General features: G+C 38.6%; 1 protein-coding gene across 2 annotated transcripts in view; it reads left to right on the plus strand.

The window, feature by feature from the left end:
- CCDC141 (coiled-coil domain containing 141) overlaps positions 1 to 18,916 on the plus strand; it is a 214,981-nt gene that overhangs the window by 147,471 nt on the left and 48,594 nt on the right. For both annotated transcript variants that reach the window (XM_070045946.1, XM_030850759.2), the window contains exons 12-17: positions 881 to 1,072; positions 7,192 to 7,371; positions 14,257 to 14,436; positions 15,003 to 15,128; positions 16,945 to 17,133; positions 18,329 to 18,508. In XM_070045946.1, coding sequence (XP_069902047.1) covers positions 881 to 1,072; positions 7,192 to 7,371; positions 14,257 to 14,436; positions 15,003 to 15,128; positions 16,945 to 17,133; positions 18,329 to 18,508 — 1,047 coding nt within the window. The remainder of the gene's footprint in view (positions 1 to 880; positions 1,073 to 7,191; positions 7,372 to 14,256; positions 14,437 to 15,002; positions 15,129 to 16,944; positions 17,134 to 18,328; positions 18,509 to 18,916) is intronic.

An 18,916-nucleotide genomic window follows, 5' to 3' on the forward strand; every position in this document is an offset into this window, starting at 1 on the left:
TTTTATTTAAAAAATTTTAGAGGGAAGGAGGAAATTTCAAGGGGAGAAACTCCTCCACTTCCTCCTTCCAGAGGGCTCTCTGGGAGCAGCTCCTGTAAATTAAAATTACCTCCATTCAGTAGAGTACCTGGGAAGCATATTAAATACAAGTAGGAGAGCAATCCCTCCTTGCTCTAAATGAGAGTGGAGCATCTGTCTTTCATGTTTGCTTGAATCCTAGCTTGGTCTCACGTGAAATTTTACACAGCTCTGCGGCAGTTGTGTAAATAGTGCCTAAAATACCTACTCGTCCATTGAATCAGTGGTTAGATTTCACATGCCAAAAATTGCACTCAAAAGAAGACATAGGAGAGCAACCCTAGCAAGTCAAATTCACTGACTCTTTAGGTTGTAGATGGAGACTTTAAGAAGACTGCATACTTGTTATGGCATTTTTTGTAAATTAAAAAATGAGTGAACAATTTCTATAAACTTGTCATCTCTTATATAACAAAATTAGTTTAAGAATTTTCTAGAGCTACTGGTAAATTTCATAAAGCAATCATCATGTATAATTATTTTATTTAAATTATTTTAAACATTTCTGCCAATGTGTTTTACAACCTTTCTTACTAAACAAACTTTCTTCTATTTGTGACACAGAAAGTAGAATGTTCTAAATAAGACGTATAGGTGATAGACTGAAAGAATAATTTGAGGTAGTTTTCATTTTAAGGTGCCTTTTTTTTTCAAATTTTAAAATATGTGCCTTTTTCATTGAGGAGAGTTTTGGTACAAGTTCAATTAATAATTGTAATAGATGGCTGTACAGAAGGTATTGGAATGTGAGTGTTCATGATTCCCCTGTCAGCTTCTGACCTCCTGTGCCTTGTTTTTATAGGAGACATCACATGAATCAGAAGCAGCTGCAAAACTCTTGACAGAGAAAAATGATTTTGAACCTGATGAAGTGGCATCGCTTTCTTCTAAAGCTAAGTGGCTAGAGGAAGAATTAAACATACTTGGCCAAAGCCTCAGCTCCAGGTCACAAGTCCTGCAAACTTATGTGGCATTTCTAAAGTCATCAGAGGAGGTACGGTACCTATGGGCTGACCTCTTTGACAGAATGGCCTCTGCCCATCTTCCTGCTTTCTAAGGGGATAGAACCCTCGTGGATCGTTCCAGATCCTCCACCCCAGTGCACATACTCACTTATAGCTCCTTTATTCTCCAAGGCACCATACACAGGCTCAAAGAGTAAGTTATTTTACTAAAATCATAATACAAGTGTGTATGTGTAGATACAGACAAATAAGCAAAGTGGCTGTGTTGAAACCCTTTTTACTATGGCCTACAAATAAATAAATAAATATATATATATATATATTTTTTTTTTTTTTTTTTGCGGTATGCGGACCTCTCACTGTTGTGGCCTCTCCCACTGCAGAGCACAGGCTCCGGACGTGCAGGCTCAGCGGCCATGGATCACGGGCTCAGCCACTCCGCGGCATGTGGGATCTTCCCGGACCGGGGCACGAACCCGTGTCCCCTGCATCAGCAGGCGGACTCTCAACCACTGCGCTACCAGGGAAGCCCCTGGCCTACCAATATTTACAATATTCTAAACATAAAACAAAATTATTTAAAAATAAGTCATTTTCTATTTAAAAATAAGTCATGAATCTCTTTGAATACTTAAGCAATTTGTGTGATTTGTTTAAAATCCACACAATTGGAAGTTATAGGCTGTTGGGTCCCGTCTCAGATCTGTCTTGTTTGATGCTTTTAATAATTTTCCTCTGAGAGCTTTTTCTGAGGCATTGTTTTGACTGGTTTGTACTAAATAATCTGTAAAATTCCCTCTGGTAGACTAGAATTCCATCTCTCAAAGGTCCCAGGTTCTTGAAGGTGACATCAGTCATAGCAAAGCACTTGAGTCCCACCTCATTTAACTCTGGTCCCAATGCTCCCAGGCGCGCATGGTTCACTCTCCTTTCAGGGAGGGGCTGCTGGTTGAGTGGGAGGTAGAGCCATCAAGGCTCACTCAGGGGTAAAGCCAACCCAAGTTAGGTAGCATCCTCCCGCCACCCTCCCAATATTCTCACCCTTACCTCGCACGACCACATCCTGCCTGCCCACATTCCTCTGCCAGCTCTCGTTCTCTAAGAGTCTTGAGTTCTCACCACTCTGGAAGAAGGCCACGCACAGGCCCTGGAAATCTCAGGGAACCACTGCCTCCTTTTCCACATCTTTCTTTATTCTGGATTTTTAAAATTTTTTCTTATCCTGGAACTCTCAGGGTTAGGCAGAGATATTATAGCCGACAGGTTGTTCTATCAATGAACACTTTTTTTAAAAAAGAAAGAATCTTTTTTTTTTAATCTGATTTATTTATTTGTGGCTGTGTTGGGTCTGCATTGCTGCACATGGGCTTTCTCTAGTTGCAGTGAGCAGGGGCTACTCTTCATTGCAGTGTGCGGGCTTCTCATTGCGGTGGCTTCTCTTGTTGCAGAGCACGGGCTCTAGGTACGCGGGCTTCAGTAGTTGTGGCATGCGGGCTCAGTAGTTGTGGCTCACAGGCTCTAGAGTGCAGGCTCAGTAGTTGTGGCGCACGGGCTTAGTTGCTCTGTGGCATGTGGGATCTTCCTGGACCAGGGCTCGAACCCGTGTCCCCTGCCTTGGCAGGTGGCTGCTTAACCACTGCGCCACCAGGGAAGTCCCTCGATGAACATTTTTGTCTCAACTTGAAATGGTGGAGAGGGTACAAAGTAGTGCTTGGTTTTCTGCATCTTCATTGCCAAAAATGTACCTTCTTAGCTTCTAGCTTAGCGCCTACTTCCATGGCCCCCTCTGGCCTCTGGGACCAGGAGTTTTGGGACTAGGGCTGGAACCTTAGCTTTGGAAACAGAGCTTTCCCAAGAAGGACCTCATGTCCTTTCATCTTCCCAGCTTTCACTTAATCTATTTTCTTACCTGGCAGAGCCTTGTGTCCTCACCTCGGCAGTGCTCTCAGTCTGTCAATCTCCTACACCTTCAGGCTTTCTCTCTTTTCTCACCAGCTTGTGCTTATTCAATTCCATTCCATTCCATTCCCCATGTCCTCAACTCCCTGCCTTCTACCCTGACTTGCCAGCTCCCAATACTAGATCACTCCAACACTCTGTTTACTCAGCTTCTCTTTCCAAGCTTCCAGACGCTCCTGTGGAAAATCATACAATTGTGCTTATTGGTGCTCTTACAAATTTATGGGTCTTTGGCTCAGCTGAGCCCCCCATATGCTCTCTAGTTGGTGCCCATTCAATAGTGAGTCGCAAACTTCTTACTGCAGTTTCCATTCCTAAATGTCAGCTTATGCCCTTACCTTGTATGTGACTGAAAAACATGAGTCCATTGAGCTTAACTGCCTTGACTTCCTTCAGCTTCCAAACCCACTGACATATTCACCCTTCCTCCACTGTCACCAATAAAGTGGAGCTTCTGCATGTGTGCTGCACTAATCAGCCATCAGTCCCTCCCTGTCTGCTCCTACATCCTTCAGAATCTGGCTTCAGCATCCATCCTCTAATTTTAAAAGTTTGCTTTTTCTGTTGCTTCCTTCTCTTTGGTCTACAGTTCTGCCCAAATAGTCTTGCCCTCACTGAGGCTACCACTCTGTAATTTTCCTTCCATTCACAACTGGACTCTTGGGATGGGGAGATGACATTTCTTTCCTCTTCTTCCTGATCCTCCCTAATCCTCATCCCACTGCCATTTGGTTTATCCCCTTTTCCATCCTGCCGTTTGCACCTCTTCATTCCATTCTTATGAGCTTATACTTACTACTTACCAGTTGACAGGTGAAACGGTCAATCTTTATCCCACTTAATCCCTCTGCTGTATTTATTTAACCCAGTTACTCACATTCACCTCCTTTGACTTTAAACAGATTTATTGAGGTATAATTTACGTAGCATAAAATTCGCCTATTTTAGGATTAATGATTTTTGGTATATTTATAGAGTTGTGTAACCATCACTGCACTCCAGTTTTGGTATATTTCCATCACCCCAAAAAGAGGCCTGGGGTATACTTTTCACCAATCCTGGTTTCCACCACCCCTCCCCCCTGCCCCCAGCCTCAGGCAAGCACTACTCTGCTTTCTGTCCCTATAGATTTGCCTTATTTGGATATTTCACATAAGTGAAATTAGCTTGTCTACTTCTTTATCTGTTCTTTTTCCTGATTCAGTTCTCTGTTCCTGAAGTGTGGTGGGTTACAGAGTTCTTGCCTGTGCTCCCTCTTTTGTACATTCTATACATGTTCCCTACAAAAATCACCCACCCTCCCACAAACACACCTATAGTTTCAATTTCCCAGTAACTCAAAACTGGTTCCTCAACCCCAGCTCTTCTGAGCTCCAGGCCAATGCTTTCAACTTCCAATCATACTAATTACCTATGTATTCTGTAGCTTCCTGAAGCTCAACAAAACACAACTGGTTATCTTTTCCTCAAACGTTTTTCCTTCTGTATTTTGGCATTGGATTAATGACCCCACTGTCTTTCAGAAGTCCTATGTAGAAGCTCAAAGTCTGTTCCGATCCCTTTCTTAATGAGCAGTTATTTTTGTACTAGGCCCTGAACTTTTCATTCCTGATCTCATTTCATCCTTATAATATCCCTATGTTTATTTACTATTATCCCTACTTCACAAATGAGGGAAACTGAGGCTCCGAGAAGTTAGGTATGTAAGACCAAACAGGTAGTAAACATCAGAGCTGAAGTTTAATTCCCAATCTCCTCCCTTTTGTTTTTTCAAACATCAAAGGCCATGGTAGGGGCTTCCCTGGTGGCACTGTGTTTGAGAATCTGCCTGCTAATGCAGGGGACACGGGTTCGAGCCCTGGTCTGGGAGGATCCCACATGCTGTGGAGCAACTGGGCCCGTGAGACACAACTACTGAGCCTGCACGTCTGGAGTCTGTGCTCTGCAAAAAGAGAGGCCGCGACTGTGAGAGGCCCGCGCACCGTGATGAAGAGTGGCCCCCGCTTGCCACAACTAGAGAAAGCCCTCGCACAGAAACGAAGACCCAACACAACAAAAATAAATTAATTAATTAATAAACTCCTACCCACAACATCTAAAAAAAAAAAAAAAAACACGCCATGCTATCCCATGTCTGTCTTTAGAGACAACCTAAGAGATTTCTGAATTCCCCCTCTTCATTTGTACCATCACCTTCTCAGTTTAGGTCCTCATCATCCCTTGCCCAGCTTAAAGAAATTGTATCTGCCTGTTCTCTCTGCCTCCTATAATTCTCCCCTTTATGCCTTTCAGAAAATGGTCATTCTAAAGCAAATCTGATCATGTCACTTCCTGAAATTCAGGTTATATGACAAATGTAATTTATGAAGCAAGTTATAACTTTTACCCCAAAATGGGTAATGTATTAAAGTTGATCATTAATTCACTTAAAAAAAGAAACTAGTCCAGATTCAAGGAAATCCCTATAATGACATCATGCTCACTTACGTTCAAGGAGGCTTTTTTGAGCAGTTGGAAAAGGAGGATGAATTAAAGTTTATGTTTTAAGAATTTCATTTAACCAACAGCCCATGATATTGACACCCCCGCCTGTAGCATACTATCCCATTGAAGTACTGATGGCTGTCATGCCGATTCCGAGTCATTGTGATAGCTGTCAGTTGTTTCAAACTAACGAGAGTGTGTCACAGTTTGTTGAGTATAGTAGCAAACGAGTTGAAACCTACTGACGGCTTTATGCCAACACAATGATCACTCTCACTTCTTTCTTGCCACTCAGGTTGTGCTATCTGGATGTCACCCACACCAAGATCATTTATCATGCTCTGAACCAGCCAGTGTTTCACACTTCTGCCTTCACACGTGTTATTCCTTCCATCTGGGGCCCCCTTCTCCTGTTCCCTCTCACCCTGGACAATTCTGAAAGACACAGATCAAATGTCGCTTCCTTTGGAAAATTCTTGCCTGTTTACTTTATGTAGAGCTGGTGGTCCCTCCTCAGTGTGCCCAGAACACTGTGGGCATACTTGCCTTTGTGTTGTAATAATCTGTTTATGGTTCTCTTTCTCCCAGAATTATCTTTGGGAACCCAATGAAATAACTGCTAAATTCTTACTACGGAATCTTAGGAGACTCCATGGAGGAGGTAGTATTTTAACTGTCTCATGATGGATTATGTAGGAGCAGAAAACTGAGGAAAGATTATCCAGGGCTGAGGAAACAAGTATCAGGAAAACAGTCATGAATAAATGGACTATGGAAAAAGAGGAGACAACTTCTGTTTCTAAGTGCCCTTTGCAGCGCTCATTAAATTAAGAATGATATTGAAATCTTGAAAATATAGTGACTAACCATTGCCTGAAATTTCTTATCCCATTTATATTGCTTTCAGTAGTTATGAGCTCTTTGAGTCTTATCCTATTGGCCATTAAGTATTATTCAAAATGCATAAAAACTTGTGTCAAAAATTTTCTACCATTTCTACAATACCCAGTTAAATGATCTGGTTCTGCAGGCACATCTGATTTTATATAAGCTCTGTCCAAAGAGAGTGATTTAAAATAATCTAGTATTGCTTACCTTGGTCAGCCAATGAGAAAATATAATTCTAGGGAGGTGAAGTAATGAACCTCAGTAAGATTTGCTCATGGAGGCAGTTTAATATTAATACATGTACAGAAAATTCATAATTATTTGTACTCTTTTGTTCTGGTTTATCACTAATGAGAAGCAAATTGTGATTTGCTAATTATGAATAACTTTCCACTGACTTACATTTCTTTCTGATTTGTATTCCTTGATTGTATATGTTTATCTTTCTCCTGAATTATAAAACTCAGCTTTAAATGGAACCACATTGGTCTTTGACATAAGCTGTCTCCAATTGCAAAACATACACATATATAATACATAAATATGATTTTGGCTACAGTAAATAGGGCTTCTGGATAATAAACTTGTCAGGTCAAGTTACTACCCAGTAGCAGTCAGTCTGATCTGTCAACAACCTGAATAGATTTTCATGTCTTTTCAGTAAGTTGACAATATTTAATAATTATTTAAAGAATTCTGAAATGTAGGTTCCAATTAAATTTTATATAGGCTTTTATTGGAATCTAGTATTTTTTGTCTTTAAAAATGTTTTTAAGTGTTCTTAACTTTCATTTATATTCTTTTATTTTTTTTTAAGGTAGAGGAGCAATGTCAGGGCCTAAGGGAGTTTTACCAAACTGATATCCTGCGAAAGGAAGAGGGTGTTGCTGAAGCTGAGCGTCTCTCAGACTCAGTGGAGAAGCAGTGGCAGCTGTTTTTAAAGAGGAGCTTTTTAACTCAAGACCTCGGGCTCAAGTTCCTTAATTTAATAAATATGGTGAGAATAACATTAAATGAGTCACACCTTCTTCAAGGATCACTTTTCAAAGTCAGAATCATGAATTTAAAAGTTCAGTTGTCTGTTATTCAGCTGTGCTGGTTTAGGAAGGTCTTTTTAGCTCCATTCAACCTAGAATAGTCCTGAAGCCCAGCATTTATGTGCTTCTTTGCTCCTAGACCTCTTGTGAGTTTACCACATGAAGGCTAGTTTATCTATTAACAAGAAAGAGTGACTATAATCCAAATGTAACATTATTATTATTACATAGAGTCCTCAGAAGATCACCCAGAAGTTCTGAGTTATGTTGAAAGCATGCAACAAGATCCTTACAAGATTTCCAGAGGCGAAAGATAACATCTAGGATGAATCTTCATTTCAAAGAATTTCTTACAATACCAGATCTTTTCATAGCAAAGCTCCATTATATTTAGAAATGTACCCTAAACTTTAGTTGTTAAGTTATATCTGTAAAGTATCCTAGAATCGACCTCAGGCCCATATAAAGTTCTCCACAGAATTCTTGAAAGATGGTTAATCCACCTCTCCTTCAATATCTCAAGTATCTTCCTTACGAAACTGTTCATTTTATTGTTAGAAAATGCCAGCTGCTAGGAAAGTTTTTTATTTTTTAATGTTAAGTCGAATCTGTCTTCATATCTGATTCTAACCCTCTGTAGCTCCACAGGGGGAAAATGTATGCATATTTCATTTCTCTTACACACGAAAGTTTTTCAAACCTTGAAAACAGTTGCAAAACCTAATTTGAGTCTTTTCTGCAGTGAACTAGATATAAATCCTTTCTATCATTTAGGAGGTAGCTTTCTCTCTTTCTTCATCCTAATCCTTCCTCTCAGAATTTTCCATGATTTGTCAATATCATTCATAACATGTAAACAAGAAGTAAAGTACAACTTCAACACAGAGTACAAAGTGTACATCATTCTTTACTAATGAGACCTAAGGTTGTACTAGCACTTTTAGCAATAATTTCACTTTGTTGGTTCATATGAAGCCTGTGATGGAAAAACTGCAATTGCATTACATTTTTATTGCAGTTCCTGCCAGGCTAGGTCTCTCCCATTTTATATCCGTGTCGCCTATTTATCTTTTACATACAAATGTGAACCTTTATATTTACTCCTATTTTATATCACTTTGTTAGTTTTAACTCATGATTCCATCTTGTTAAACTAATTTTGAGCCTGCTATCTATTGCATTAGCCATCTCTCCTGGGTTTAATTCTGTATATTAATAAGTAAGCCTCTTGTGGCTGCAATTAGATCTTTAATAAAAGTGTCTGAGGGGCAGATTGCTACCCCAATCCATTAAGTAATCAATTGATTAACCAGTCTTTTAAACAATCGTGGACATTCCCAATAGTATTTTATTTTAACCACTTTTTCTTAAGTCTATAATGGAAGACACTGCTCGAAGGAAGGTCTGTCTACCTAGTATCCTGTCAATTGTATAATATAATTTGGCAAAAATTAGTTTGATTCCTAGTGATCATAGGGTCCTTTCCAAAGTGCTCACAATCTGCTTGATCAATGATGACTTTATTGCCCTGGTTTTCAATGTCAAGCTTACTGACAGGTAAATCACATAGGCCATCTTTTCCCCCATTTGAAAATCAGGGCATTTTCCTTTCTCTAATTTTCTGGCCCTTCTCCTATTTTCTGTAGATTTGCAAAGATGACTGACATCTGCAATTTTCTCAGTACTCTGACATGTGATGAATCTCAGTCTGGAGCCTGAATTCATTTGGAAGAGTTGGGCTCTAACTACCCTCATCTACTTTGAGCTGCAATTTCCTCTTTATCTTCATTGTTTCAAACTTTTTTGTTTAAAGACCGGTCTTCTTAAATCTATATGGAAACAAAATATGCATTAAATAATTCTAATTTATCTAATACTATCCGTATGCATCAGAGAAAATTTGCTGAGTATTTTACCTATGTTCTTATGTTATATTGGTGCTTTACTGTTAAAAAAAAATTGTTATTTTTTACTTGGAACATTTAGAACATATCTGTCTATCTATCTTTAATATTTTTACTCTTTTTAAGTATATCTTTATATCCATCTCTTCATTGTGTATTTCTCCAATTTGCACTCATAAGGGAGTTTACATATTTGGAAACTGCACTTTTTTTGTCTATCCTTTTTCTTACTAACTTCCTTTTGAGAAATTATGTTTTTCAGTTTTGGAATTTCCAGTTGGTTCTTTTTTATTAGATTTATATTGCCAGTGAAATTCTCCTTTTTTATCTTCTCTTTCTCCATCTTTCCTATACTTTCGTGACCGTATTAATCATGGGTATTTTAAAGTGTTTGTCAGCTAAGTCCAACATCTGGATCCGGAATTGTTTCTATTGTCTACTTTTTCTCTCGGTTTCCAGCTCTGTCGTCCTAGCTCGGGATGATGAGAGAATATCTATCAAATGCCAAGCATTATGTATAAAAAAATTGTAGGAGTTCCAGATGGTGTTATCTTCTTTCCTTAGGTGGGTGTTGGTTGAAGATCACTTAAGCCAATCAGGAGCTGGTGGAGTTGAGTCCGGAGTACAGTTCTGTCAATGCTCCATCTATTCTGTTGACCTTGGGCTCTCAGCGTTTTCAAGTTAGAGCTTGGGGCCTTCTCTGAGGACTCTATCCCTGGCAGGTCTCCAATTTGGGGAGTCTTGGGAGATAGCTGAAAAACTTCCACTCTGCTTTTCAGAGGCTTTTGCTTGGGTTTTTTAATCCACTGCCCTGTTCAGCCCCAGTATTTTGTCAATGTTCTGAGATGAAGATGAGCTGTGTGCTTGAACCCCCATCCCCACTAGTGTCTGTCAGAAGTTCTATTGTTTTCTCTGTTCCCCAGTAAAGCCTCATGATCAGCCTCCTGTCGGCATACAGAATTGGGAAATGCCCCTGACTGGGGTAGGAGAGGTGACAGGTGAGCTTACCGCTCTCAGGTTCGTCCTTCTCTGCAGTCTTGGCCTCTTTAGTTCTTTTTGCCTTCAAATAGATGCTTTCTGCATTTATTCCAGCTTTTCTAGTTGTTCTAGGCAGAAGCACTGCTCTGCCACTAGCTACTCCATCCTACCCAGAAACAGAAGTCCTTTATTACTTATTTAGAATGTTTAAGATTGTACAGTCAGATTTTCATTTAAGATCTGTAGCAGGAATCCATTCAAAATTATATTTTGTATCTTTGTCTAAATAAACTTAGGTTTCATGATATTCAAATGTCCATTTAGAGTTTTCAGCAACAGTGTGTATTTTACTACATACCTTGGTGGTCTTGTATCTTGACATTATAAACATGGCTACTTTACCCCAAGGTCCTTACCACTGTCATATGATAAATAAATTCCTCCTCACTGATGAGAATTAAGGTCCACATAATGCTTAACTTTATTGGTTCAGTGACATTCTGCGATATGAATGGTAAAGCCATTTGGTAAAGCCAGTATAACACAGTTTTTATTCTCTTCATATCTTTGGGACCATTAGGCTTTTAAACAAGCATTGTTGCTGAAGTGTGGTAACCAGTTTGGTTACTAAGAAGAAAGAAGTCCCGCTGGCATTTCCCACGAGTGTTCTGCTCTTGATTGGGTTGCCGAGGCTCAGATTTTCAAGCTTGAAATTAAAAAAAAATGTTTCAGTGCATCTGAAAATCATCACAATCAGAAAAACTGATTTAGGGCAGAAATCTGGCAGACATCTTGATGAAAGTGCCAATTTACTAATTTATAGTGGCAAATACCAAGAATGCTACATGGAATACTGCCTTCCAGTTATCAAGATATCTGAAAAGCAAGATGTCAGAAGACCACTCATTGTGTGTGAATCTACATGGAAAATGGATAATTTAGTGCCCTGTTTAGATTATGGCAAATTTTCCAATGACTTTATACAGAAGTAGAATGAGTAGTGTGTTTACTAACTAGACCTCAGGAAAATTATTTAATCTTTCTGAGTGGCCAAAATATTTGTTTGCCAAATGCATAATCACTCTTCTTGAATCCTGCTAGCTAGGCATCAACAGATCCTACCATAGCTCTCTTTTCTAGGCTTCATTCAGAGCATATACTCTTCCGATTGTAGTTGACATTGACATGCTGCAAATTCCAAGTTTACATTAAATTGTGTATTATATAACATTTTGATTAATATTTTCTTAATAATATGTGAAAGATACCCTATCTTTATTTATAGCATAGATAAAAATATGATTTGCTTTAGGGCCTGCTGTGGCTGTCTAATGCCTTTCATAATATGTGTGTCTTGTTCATCATAATTACAGAATACATCATTTTACTACTAGATCCCCAAATTCATAGGAGAAGTCACATTTAGCACCTGCAGGTATTTTTTCAATTAAATGACACTTTATAATGTCTACATTAATATAAAAATATAAATGTGCAATATTAATGTCATTTAAAATAATTTTAAAATAAAATGGCCTGTGATTTAAAATATCCTGTTACATATTCATGGCACTATCTTCTGACTATAATCTAAAAGGTCCCGTGACTTTTAGATACCCAGCTGTCATTGCCATTGTAGAAATCCATGTGCAATTGCTCCTTAGAAATTCAAGGATTTACTGAGAAAAGCTGGCCATCAAAGTAAAAATTGCTCTTTTGCCAAACAAATATTCTTCTGCATTTTTTTGATGTTTGACATAAAAAAAGCCTATTGTCTTACTCTCTACCTCTCTTATCCTTCTGCCTCTGATTGAATTTCGAGTAGTTTAAAATCATTGTTTAAAGGATTTCAAATCAGAGATCTAGAACATATGGAAGTTGGCAAGAGAAGTCTTGGAATTTAGATATTGTTCTTCTGGTGCACAATAGAGATACAAATATAGAGATACAGTTGGCCCTCCATATCCACTGCTTCCAAATCCCTGGATTCAACCAACCTCAGAGCTAAACATAGTACACCATCCACAGTTGGTTGAAACCTGTGGATATGGAGGGCCAACCATGGGACTTGAGCATCCACTGGTTTTGGTATCCGTGGTGAGTCCTGGAACCAGTCCCTGCCTCCCACCCTGCTGCCGTGAATACCAAGGGACAACTGTATATAGAGGTACATTTCAGTTCTCACAAAACAGAGTAACTTGAGGAACTGCTCACAAGGAAAATTTTAAATAATTGTATTGAGTTGGCCAAAAGGTTTGTTTGGTTTTTTCTGTAAGATGGCTCTAGTAGCACTTAGTTGTCTTTAACTTCATTTGAAACAATTTTGTTAGATTGTATATGACAGCTGTCATATGAGCGTCATTTAAAAAAATACTTATCAAAATTGGTGAATTTTTGTGTAGCCATTTTAATACTGAAGATGGAAAAAAAGCAACATTTTTGGCATATTATGCTTTATTATTTTAAGAAAGGTAAAAACGCAACTGAAACGCAAAAAAAGATTTGTGCAGTGTATGGAGAAGGTGCTGTGACCGATGGAACATGGCAAAAGTGCTCTGCGAAGTTTTGTGCTGGAGATTTCTCACTGGACGCTACACCATGGTCGGGTAGACCAGTTGAAGTTGATAGCGATCAAATCTAGACATTAGTTGAGAACAATCAACGTTATACCACATGTGAGATAGCCGACATGCTCAAAATATCCAAATCAAGGGTTGAAAATCATTTGCACCAACTTGGTTATGTTAATCATTTTAATGTTTGGGTTCCCCATAAGTTAAGTGAAAAAAACCTTCTTGACTGTATTTCCTCATGTGATTCTCTACTTAAACCTAACAAAAACGTTCCATTTTTAAAACAAATTTTTACGGGTGATGAAAAGTGGATACTGTACAATAATGTGGAACAGGAGAGATCATGGGGCAAGTGAGATGAACCACACCAAAGGCTAGTCTTCATCCAGAAAAGGTGATGTTGTGTCTATGGTGGGATTGGAAGGGAGTCCTCTATTATGAGCTCCTTCTGGAAAACCAAATGATTAATTCCAACAAGTACTGCTCCCAATTAGACCAACTGAAAGCAGCACTTGACGAAAAACATCCAGAATTAGTCAACAGAAAACACATAATCTTCCATCAGGATAACACAAGACCACATGCCTCTTTGATGACCAGGCAAAAACTGTCACAGCCTGGCTGGGAAGCTCTGATTCATCTGCCTTATTCACCAGACATTGCACCTTCGGATTTCCATTTATTTTGGTCTTTACAAAATTCTCTTAATGGAAAAAATTTCAGTTCCCTTGAAGACTGGAAAAGGCACCTGGAACAGTTCTTTGCTCAAAAAGATAAAAAGTTTTGGGAAGACGGAATTATGAAGCTGCCTGAAAAATGGCAGAAGGTAGTGGACCAAAAGGGTGAATACGTTGTTCAATAACGTTCTTGGTGAAAATGAAAAATGTGTCTTTTAGTTTTATTTAAAAACCAAAGGGACTTTTTGGCCCACCCAATATATACAATGGGATAGTTTAGAAAGAAACACAGACCCACAACAATCTGCCCCCTCATGGTCCCTGATACTCAGATATTGACATATTCTAATGTGTGTTAAAATAAAAGGTGGAATCCACTTCAAAACTTATGCATTAAAATAATCTCAACTTCAAAATTTCTGGATCCCTATGCTCATTCAGTCACCCTTTAAGCCCGAGGAAATGAACAGATCCTAAAGGAGAGGACTCGAACACCAGTGGGGTCATGAAGAGCTCGGGAGCTGACGTCCAAGCATAGATTATGGGTTCTGAGAGCCCAGCTGTGCCTGTGCACAGACTTTTCAGCCTTGTCTTGATATCAGAACTGTGTTCTGCTTTGGCTATGATGAAGCGTTTGCCTCCTCAAATAGTTGTATGCAAAATGTTCTATTTCTTGGGAAAGAAAAGCCATTATATAATTATTAATTTCACAGGCAAAAGCAAATGAAATATTAAATGTGAAAAATGAAGTACACATTATGGAGAACACTATGGAAAGCCAGAAAGCAGAAAGGGAAGAACTCAGCCGCCTTCGGATAGCCTGGCAACTTAAAGCCGCTGCAAGCAAGCCCGTGAAACAGCGGTGGGGAGCGTTCAAAGAGCAACTTAGAAAGGTGAGGGAACAGGCAAATGGGTAGTATTCGCCTTAAAAGGGAAGGAAATTCTGACACATGCTGCAACATGGAGGGACCTTGGAAACATGAGTGAAATCAGACGAACACAAAAGGATAAATATTGTGATTCCACTTATGTGAGGAACCTCGAGTAGTCAAATTCACAGAGACAGAAAGCAGAATAGAGGATACCAGGGGCTGAGGGGAGGGTGAAATGGGAGTTAGAGTTTAACCAATACAGAGTTTCTGTTTGGGAAGATGAGAAAGTTCTGGCGATGGATAGTGGTAGTGGCGGCACACCAGTATGAATGTACTAATGCCACTAAGTTGCACACTTAAAATGGTTCAAATGGTAAATTTTGTTATGTATATCTTACCACAATAAAAAGAGGGCCTGTGCTTTTGTTCATTGGTGGTTTAGAACCACAGGCTCACTCTAGGTAGTGAGTGCTTCCATGGTAATTGAAAAGTTTGATGACACACCATGTCATCACTGGAATGATTATGACGTAATTGCTGGTGGTATCAAAGAAAACATATGCATAACTATCTAACGTCTATTTCAGACTACTCACAACTTAAAACTTCTTCAGGAAGCACTTATGCCTGTGTCTGCACTTGACCTTGGAGGGAGTCTCCAGACCATTTTAGGTCTACAGAAAAAATGGAATGAAATGAAACCTCAGTTCCAGGTGAAGAAACAAACTGATGGCCTTGGGTGAATGAAAAAGTATTAAAAACTGTTCAGTCAATGCTCACCTAATTAATTTTTACAGTATGATGAATTACAATTTTTAAAAAACAATAACATTGCTTGTCTAAAAATCCACTTTAAAAACACATTTTTCTTCCTGTTTAACTGCAGTGTGCTATATTTGATGATACACAAACATTTGGGCTACAAAAGGTCCTTAATATATTCTTATCTTAGATTATTTTAATTTAAATTAGTTCCTTATTAATGTATTTATCATATATATTTACTCTAATTCTTTTCCTAAGGGGTATAGACATGTTTTCGATTCAGACATCTCAAAACAAGGATGGGTAATCTCTGACACAGAGGTTCTGCTGTCCTCTGTCCCTGAAATTATCACTGTGATGTCATCACCCACTGGCACCCCAGGCTCCTACCACAATTCCAAGAATTTTGCTGTGCTCTCCCTTTCTCCCTCTCAGAGAGCCCTCAGAATGTGAGAGAAAAAACCATGAGTCATGTTCCCAGGCCCTGATTGCTAGTGCATTCCATACCCCCCACACACACCTCTTGCCATTCCTGAGCTTGACACAGCTGCCGAAAAAGTTTGCCAGTCATGTTATCCTCCTATCTGGATTCGTGTTCTTTGCTGCAGAGTTAAGATACCTGTGTTTCTGTTTGTCACTACTTTGCAAGTATTGGCTTTAAAGAAACCCCGAAACAGAAGTTTGAAGATTCCTTTAGGGAATATCTAATTTATGTTCCTTTAAGACAAAACTAATGTAATACATAACCACCCCCCACTCACAAAAAGCACACACACCGCTGTGGCCCACAGTGAACTCTTTCCTCCAAACTCTTAGAAAATTCTCCTAGCCTATCTGTTGGTTTCTTTGCTATACTCTGTATCATATGTATCTGCATTTCGTGTGTGCACATGTCCCTGCACATGAGTAAGTGTATGTGTGTAAATTCCTCTAAATCAGGAACTGTTGTCAAGTTTCTTTAGCTCTGTCACTGTGATGTGCGTATATTTGACACCCACGTACTTGATTTCAACATGAAGACCCTTACTAGGTCACTCTTCTGCAAATTATCTCCTTAGCCTAAATCATTTCCATTACTGTTATCCTTGACATAAAATCCAGCTCTGAAATTATAGCAGCTTCCTCTTTAAGCTGTGCACCAGGATCTAGATTCCTATAAGGGCTATCTGAGCAGTTCTGGGTAAAAAGAAGGTGCCTTATCCCTCCCTACAAGTGGTGGCTATTTGTGGATTCTGGGATGACTGCTTTTAATGCAGCATAGCTACTGTGCTGCTCAGCTGGTGGTTCATTTTGATCATTCTTTTATCACAGAGGACAAATAATTCCCCCAATATATTTTTATGCTTGTCTTCTTTTGGTGTTCTTATCATACCACCTGATTCTGGTTGTATTAAATATCACAGATGGTCACAGCCTCATAGAGTATCTAGAATATATTTACTTAACAGATGACCAGAATATTTGGTATGTCATAGAAATATATGACTTTCCATTTCACCACCTAACTTTGAAACACTTTTTTGTGTTTTTAAAATTTAATTAATTTAAATTAATTTTTTAAAAAAGTTCTGAGAAGATGAGGATGGAATAATGTATCCCTAGCATCATGCACAATGCCTGGATTTGCTGGGATGGGGGTGAAGCTCACAATAGTATTTGTTAACAAATAAGAGAGTGATTTGTTATTGAGATCTTCATATAGTCAGTTGTAAAGTAAAAAGCTCTCTAAAAGCTGAATTTCTTTTATTGCTTACAACTTTTTAGCAACTGAATGATGAGGCTCAATACATTATAAAAGAGTCAGAAGAGTTAAGTGGCAAAGGAGCCCCTGTGAAAGAGAAGTCTCAACAGCTGAAGGACCTAATTCACCTCCATCAAAACCAGAAAGAGAGAATCCAAGATTACGAGGAGATCCTGTATAAGATTGTCCAGTTCCACCAAGTCAGAGAAGAGGTAAGACTTATCATGGATGTTTGGAAGACTCTCAGTTTTAAACTATGAAATTAAAAATAAATGATTGTGTAATAAATAAAGGCCAGATTGCTTATTCTGATATTAGAAGCTTTCCTCAGTCTGGCCCCTGACTTTTCTCTCACTGAGCCCCATTCTGCCCGATGTTCCAGCCAAAGTGAGCTCTCCTTGGGTCCCTCAAAGATGGCGTCCACATCCCTAATTCCAAGCCTTGACTCTTGGGCTGCCATTATCTGACAGGTCCTTCTGTCTCCTCTCTACCATCTAGGCCCTGTGTCCCTCCATCCAAAAATCCACCTCCCTTGGAGTGATTTTTCTCTCTTCAAAATTCCTCGAACTCTTATTGTTTATTGCACACATCTGTCATTTTTAACATCTTGATTCTTAATTACTTTTGTTCCCCTAACTCAAGTGTAAGTTCTTTGAGGGAAGAAAACAATTTCTTTTATATCTCAAATATCAGTAGAGTGCTCAGTAAAACTTCATAGTCCTTAGCCTCTATTAACAGAAAATGGAGACTTATTGAAATCCCTTGAAAATAGCCTCTGAATTTACTGAGATCACAGGCCTCATCTTGCTAAAGTTTTAGGCTGTGAGCAAACAGTGTTTTCTTCTTTAATAGAACTGACAGAGTTAGTCCCTCAATTTTACCCTATTGACTTGCAGCATTGTAACACTTATTTGTCTATAATACTAATAATTTTAGATGGGCTTATCAGTGTTGACCTGCTAGTTAAATATGTTATAGGAAAGAAGTTTTTTTTTTTTAAAAAAAGCTATCTTTGAGAAAGACAAATCCTGTATGATGTCACTTATATGTGGAATCTGAAAAATACAACAATGTAGTGAATATAACAAAAAAGAAGCAGACTTACAAATATAGAGAACTAGTGGTGACCAGTGGGGAGAGGGAAGGGGGGAGGGGCAGTACGGAGGTAGGGGATTAAGAGGTGCAAACTATTAGGTATAAAATAAGCTACAAGGTTATATTGTACAATTTAGGGAATATAGCCAATATTTTATAGTAACTATAAATGGAGTATAACGTTTAAAAGTTGTGAATCACTATATTGTACACCTGCCAGTTATATAATATTGTACATCAACTATACCTCAATGTAAAAAAATCTGTCTTCATAAAAATACGAAGGTTAATTGTTAATGGCCTAAATTCCAGCTGGGACGACTCTTCAGATCAAGAGAACTGGAGTTTCTACAACAGCCAAAGGAAATGGTTGATGCTCACGATGCCCAGGTTCTCCTCAGTCGCTCTCGGGAAAAGCAGGCACACATAGACCATCTCCATAAACTGGCTCTTTCCTTGGGGGTGGACATCATCTCGTCAGTTCAGCGGCCTGTAAGCAACTTAGAACACCACCATTTATACCTAATATACCTCTCAGTTGGCCTGTAATATGAAAGAAACCAGGCACATTGCCTGGTATACGTTAAATTAAAAAATACTTTAAACCATTGGGCTACTTATTTGTGGTAAGTTTCTACCACATCCAGAGAAAAACATTTTAAGGAGAAAAATCTGATTTTAAAAGCCTTGTTTGATACATCTATTCTCATGCTAATTTTTTAAAAATCATAGAGGTGTGCCATCTATAATGGCAGTTAGTTTTTCACATTTGAAATATGCCTAATGCAATTAAGGGACTCAACTTTTAATTTTATTTAACTTTAATTAATTTACATTTAAAACTGATACCCCAAATTGTAAAACTTTTAAGTATATTGGGAACAATTTGGGTATGTGAGT

Source organism: Globicephala melas, chromosome 7 (assembly GCF_963455315.2).
Source record: "Globicephala melas chromosome 7, mGloMel1.2, whole genome shotgun sequence".
In the NCBI taxonomy this organism is placed as follows: domain Eukaryota; kingdom Metazoa; phylum Chordata; class Mammalia; order Artiodactyla; family Delphinidae; genus Globicephala; species Globicephala melas.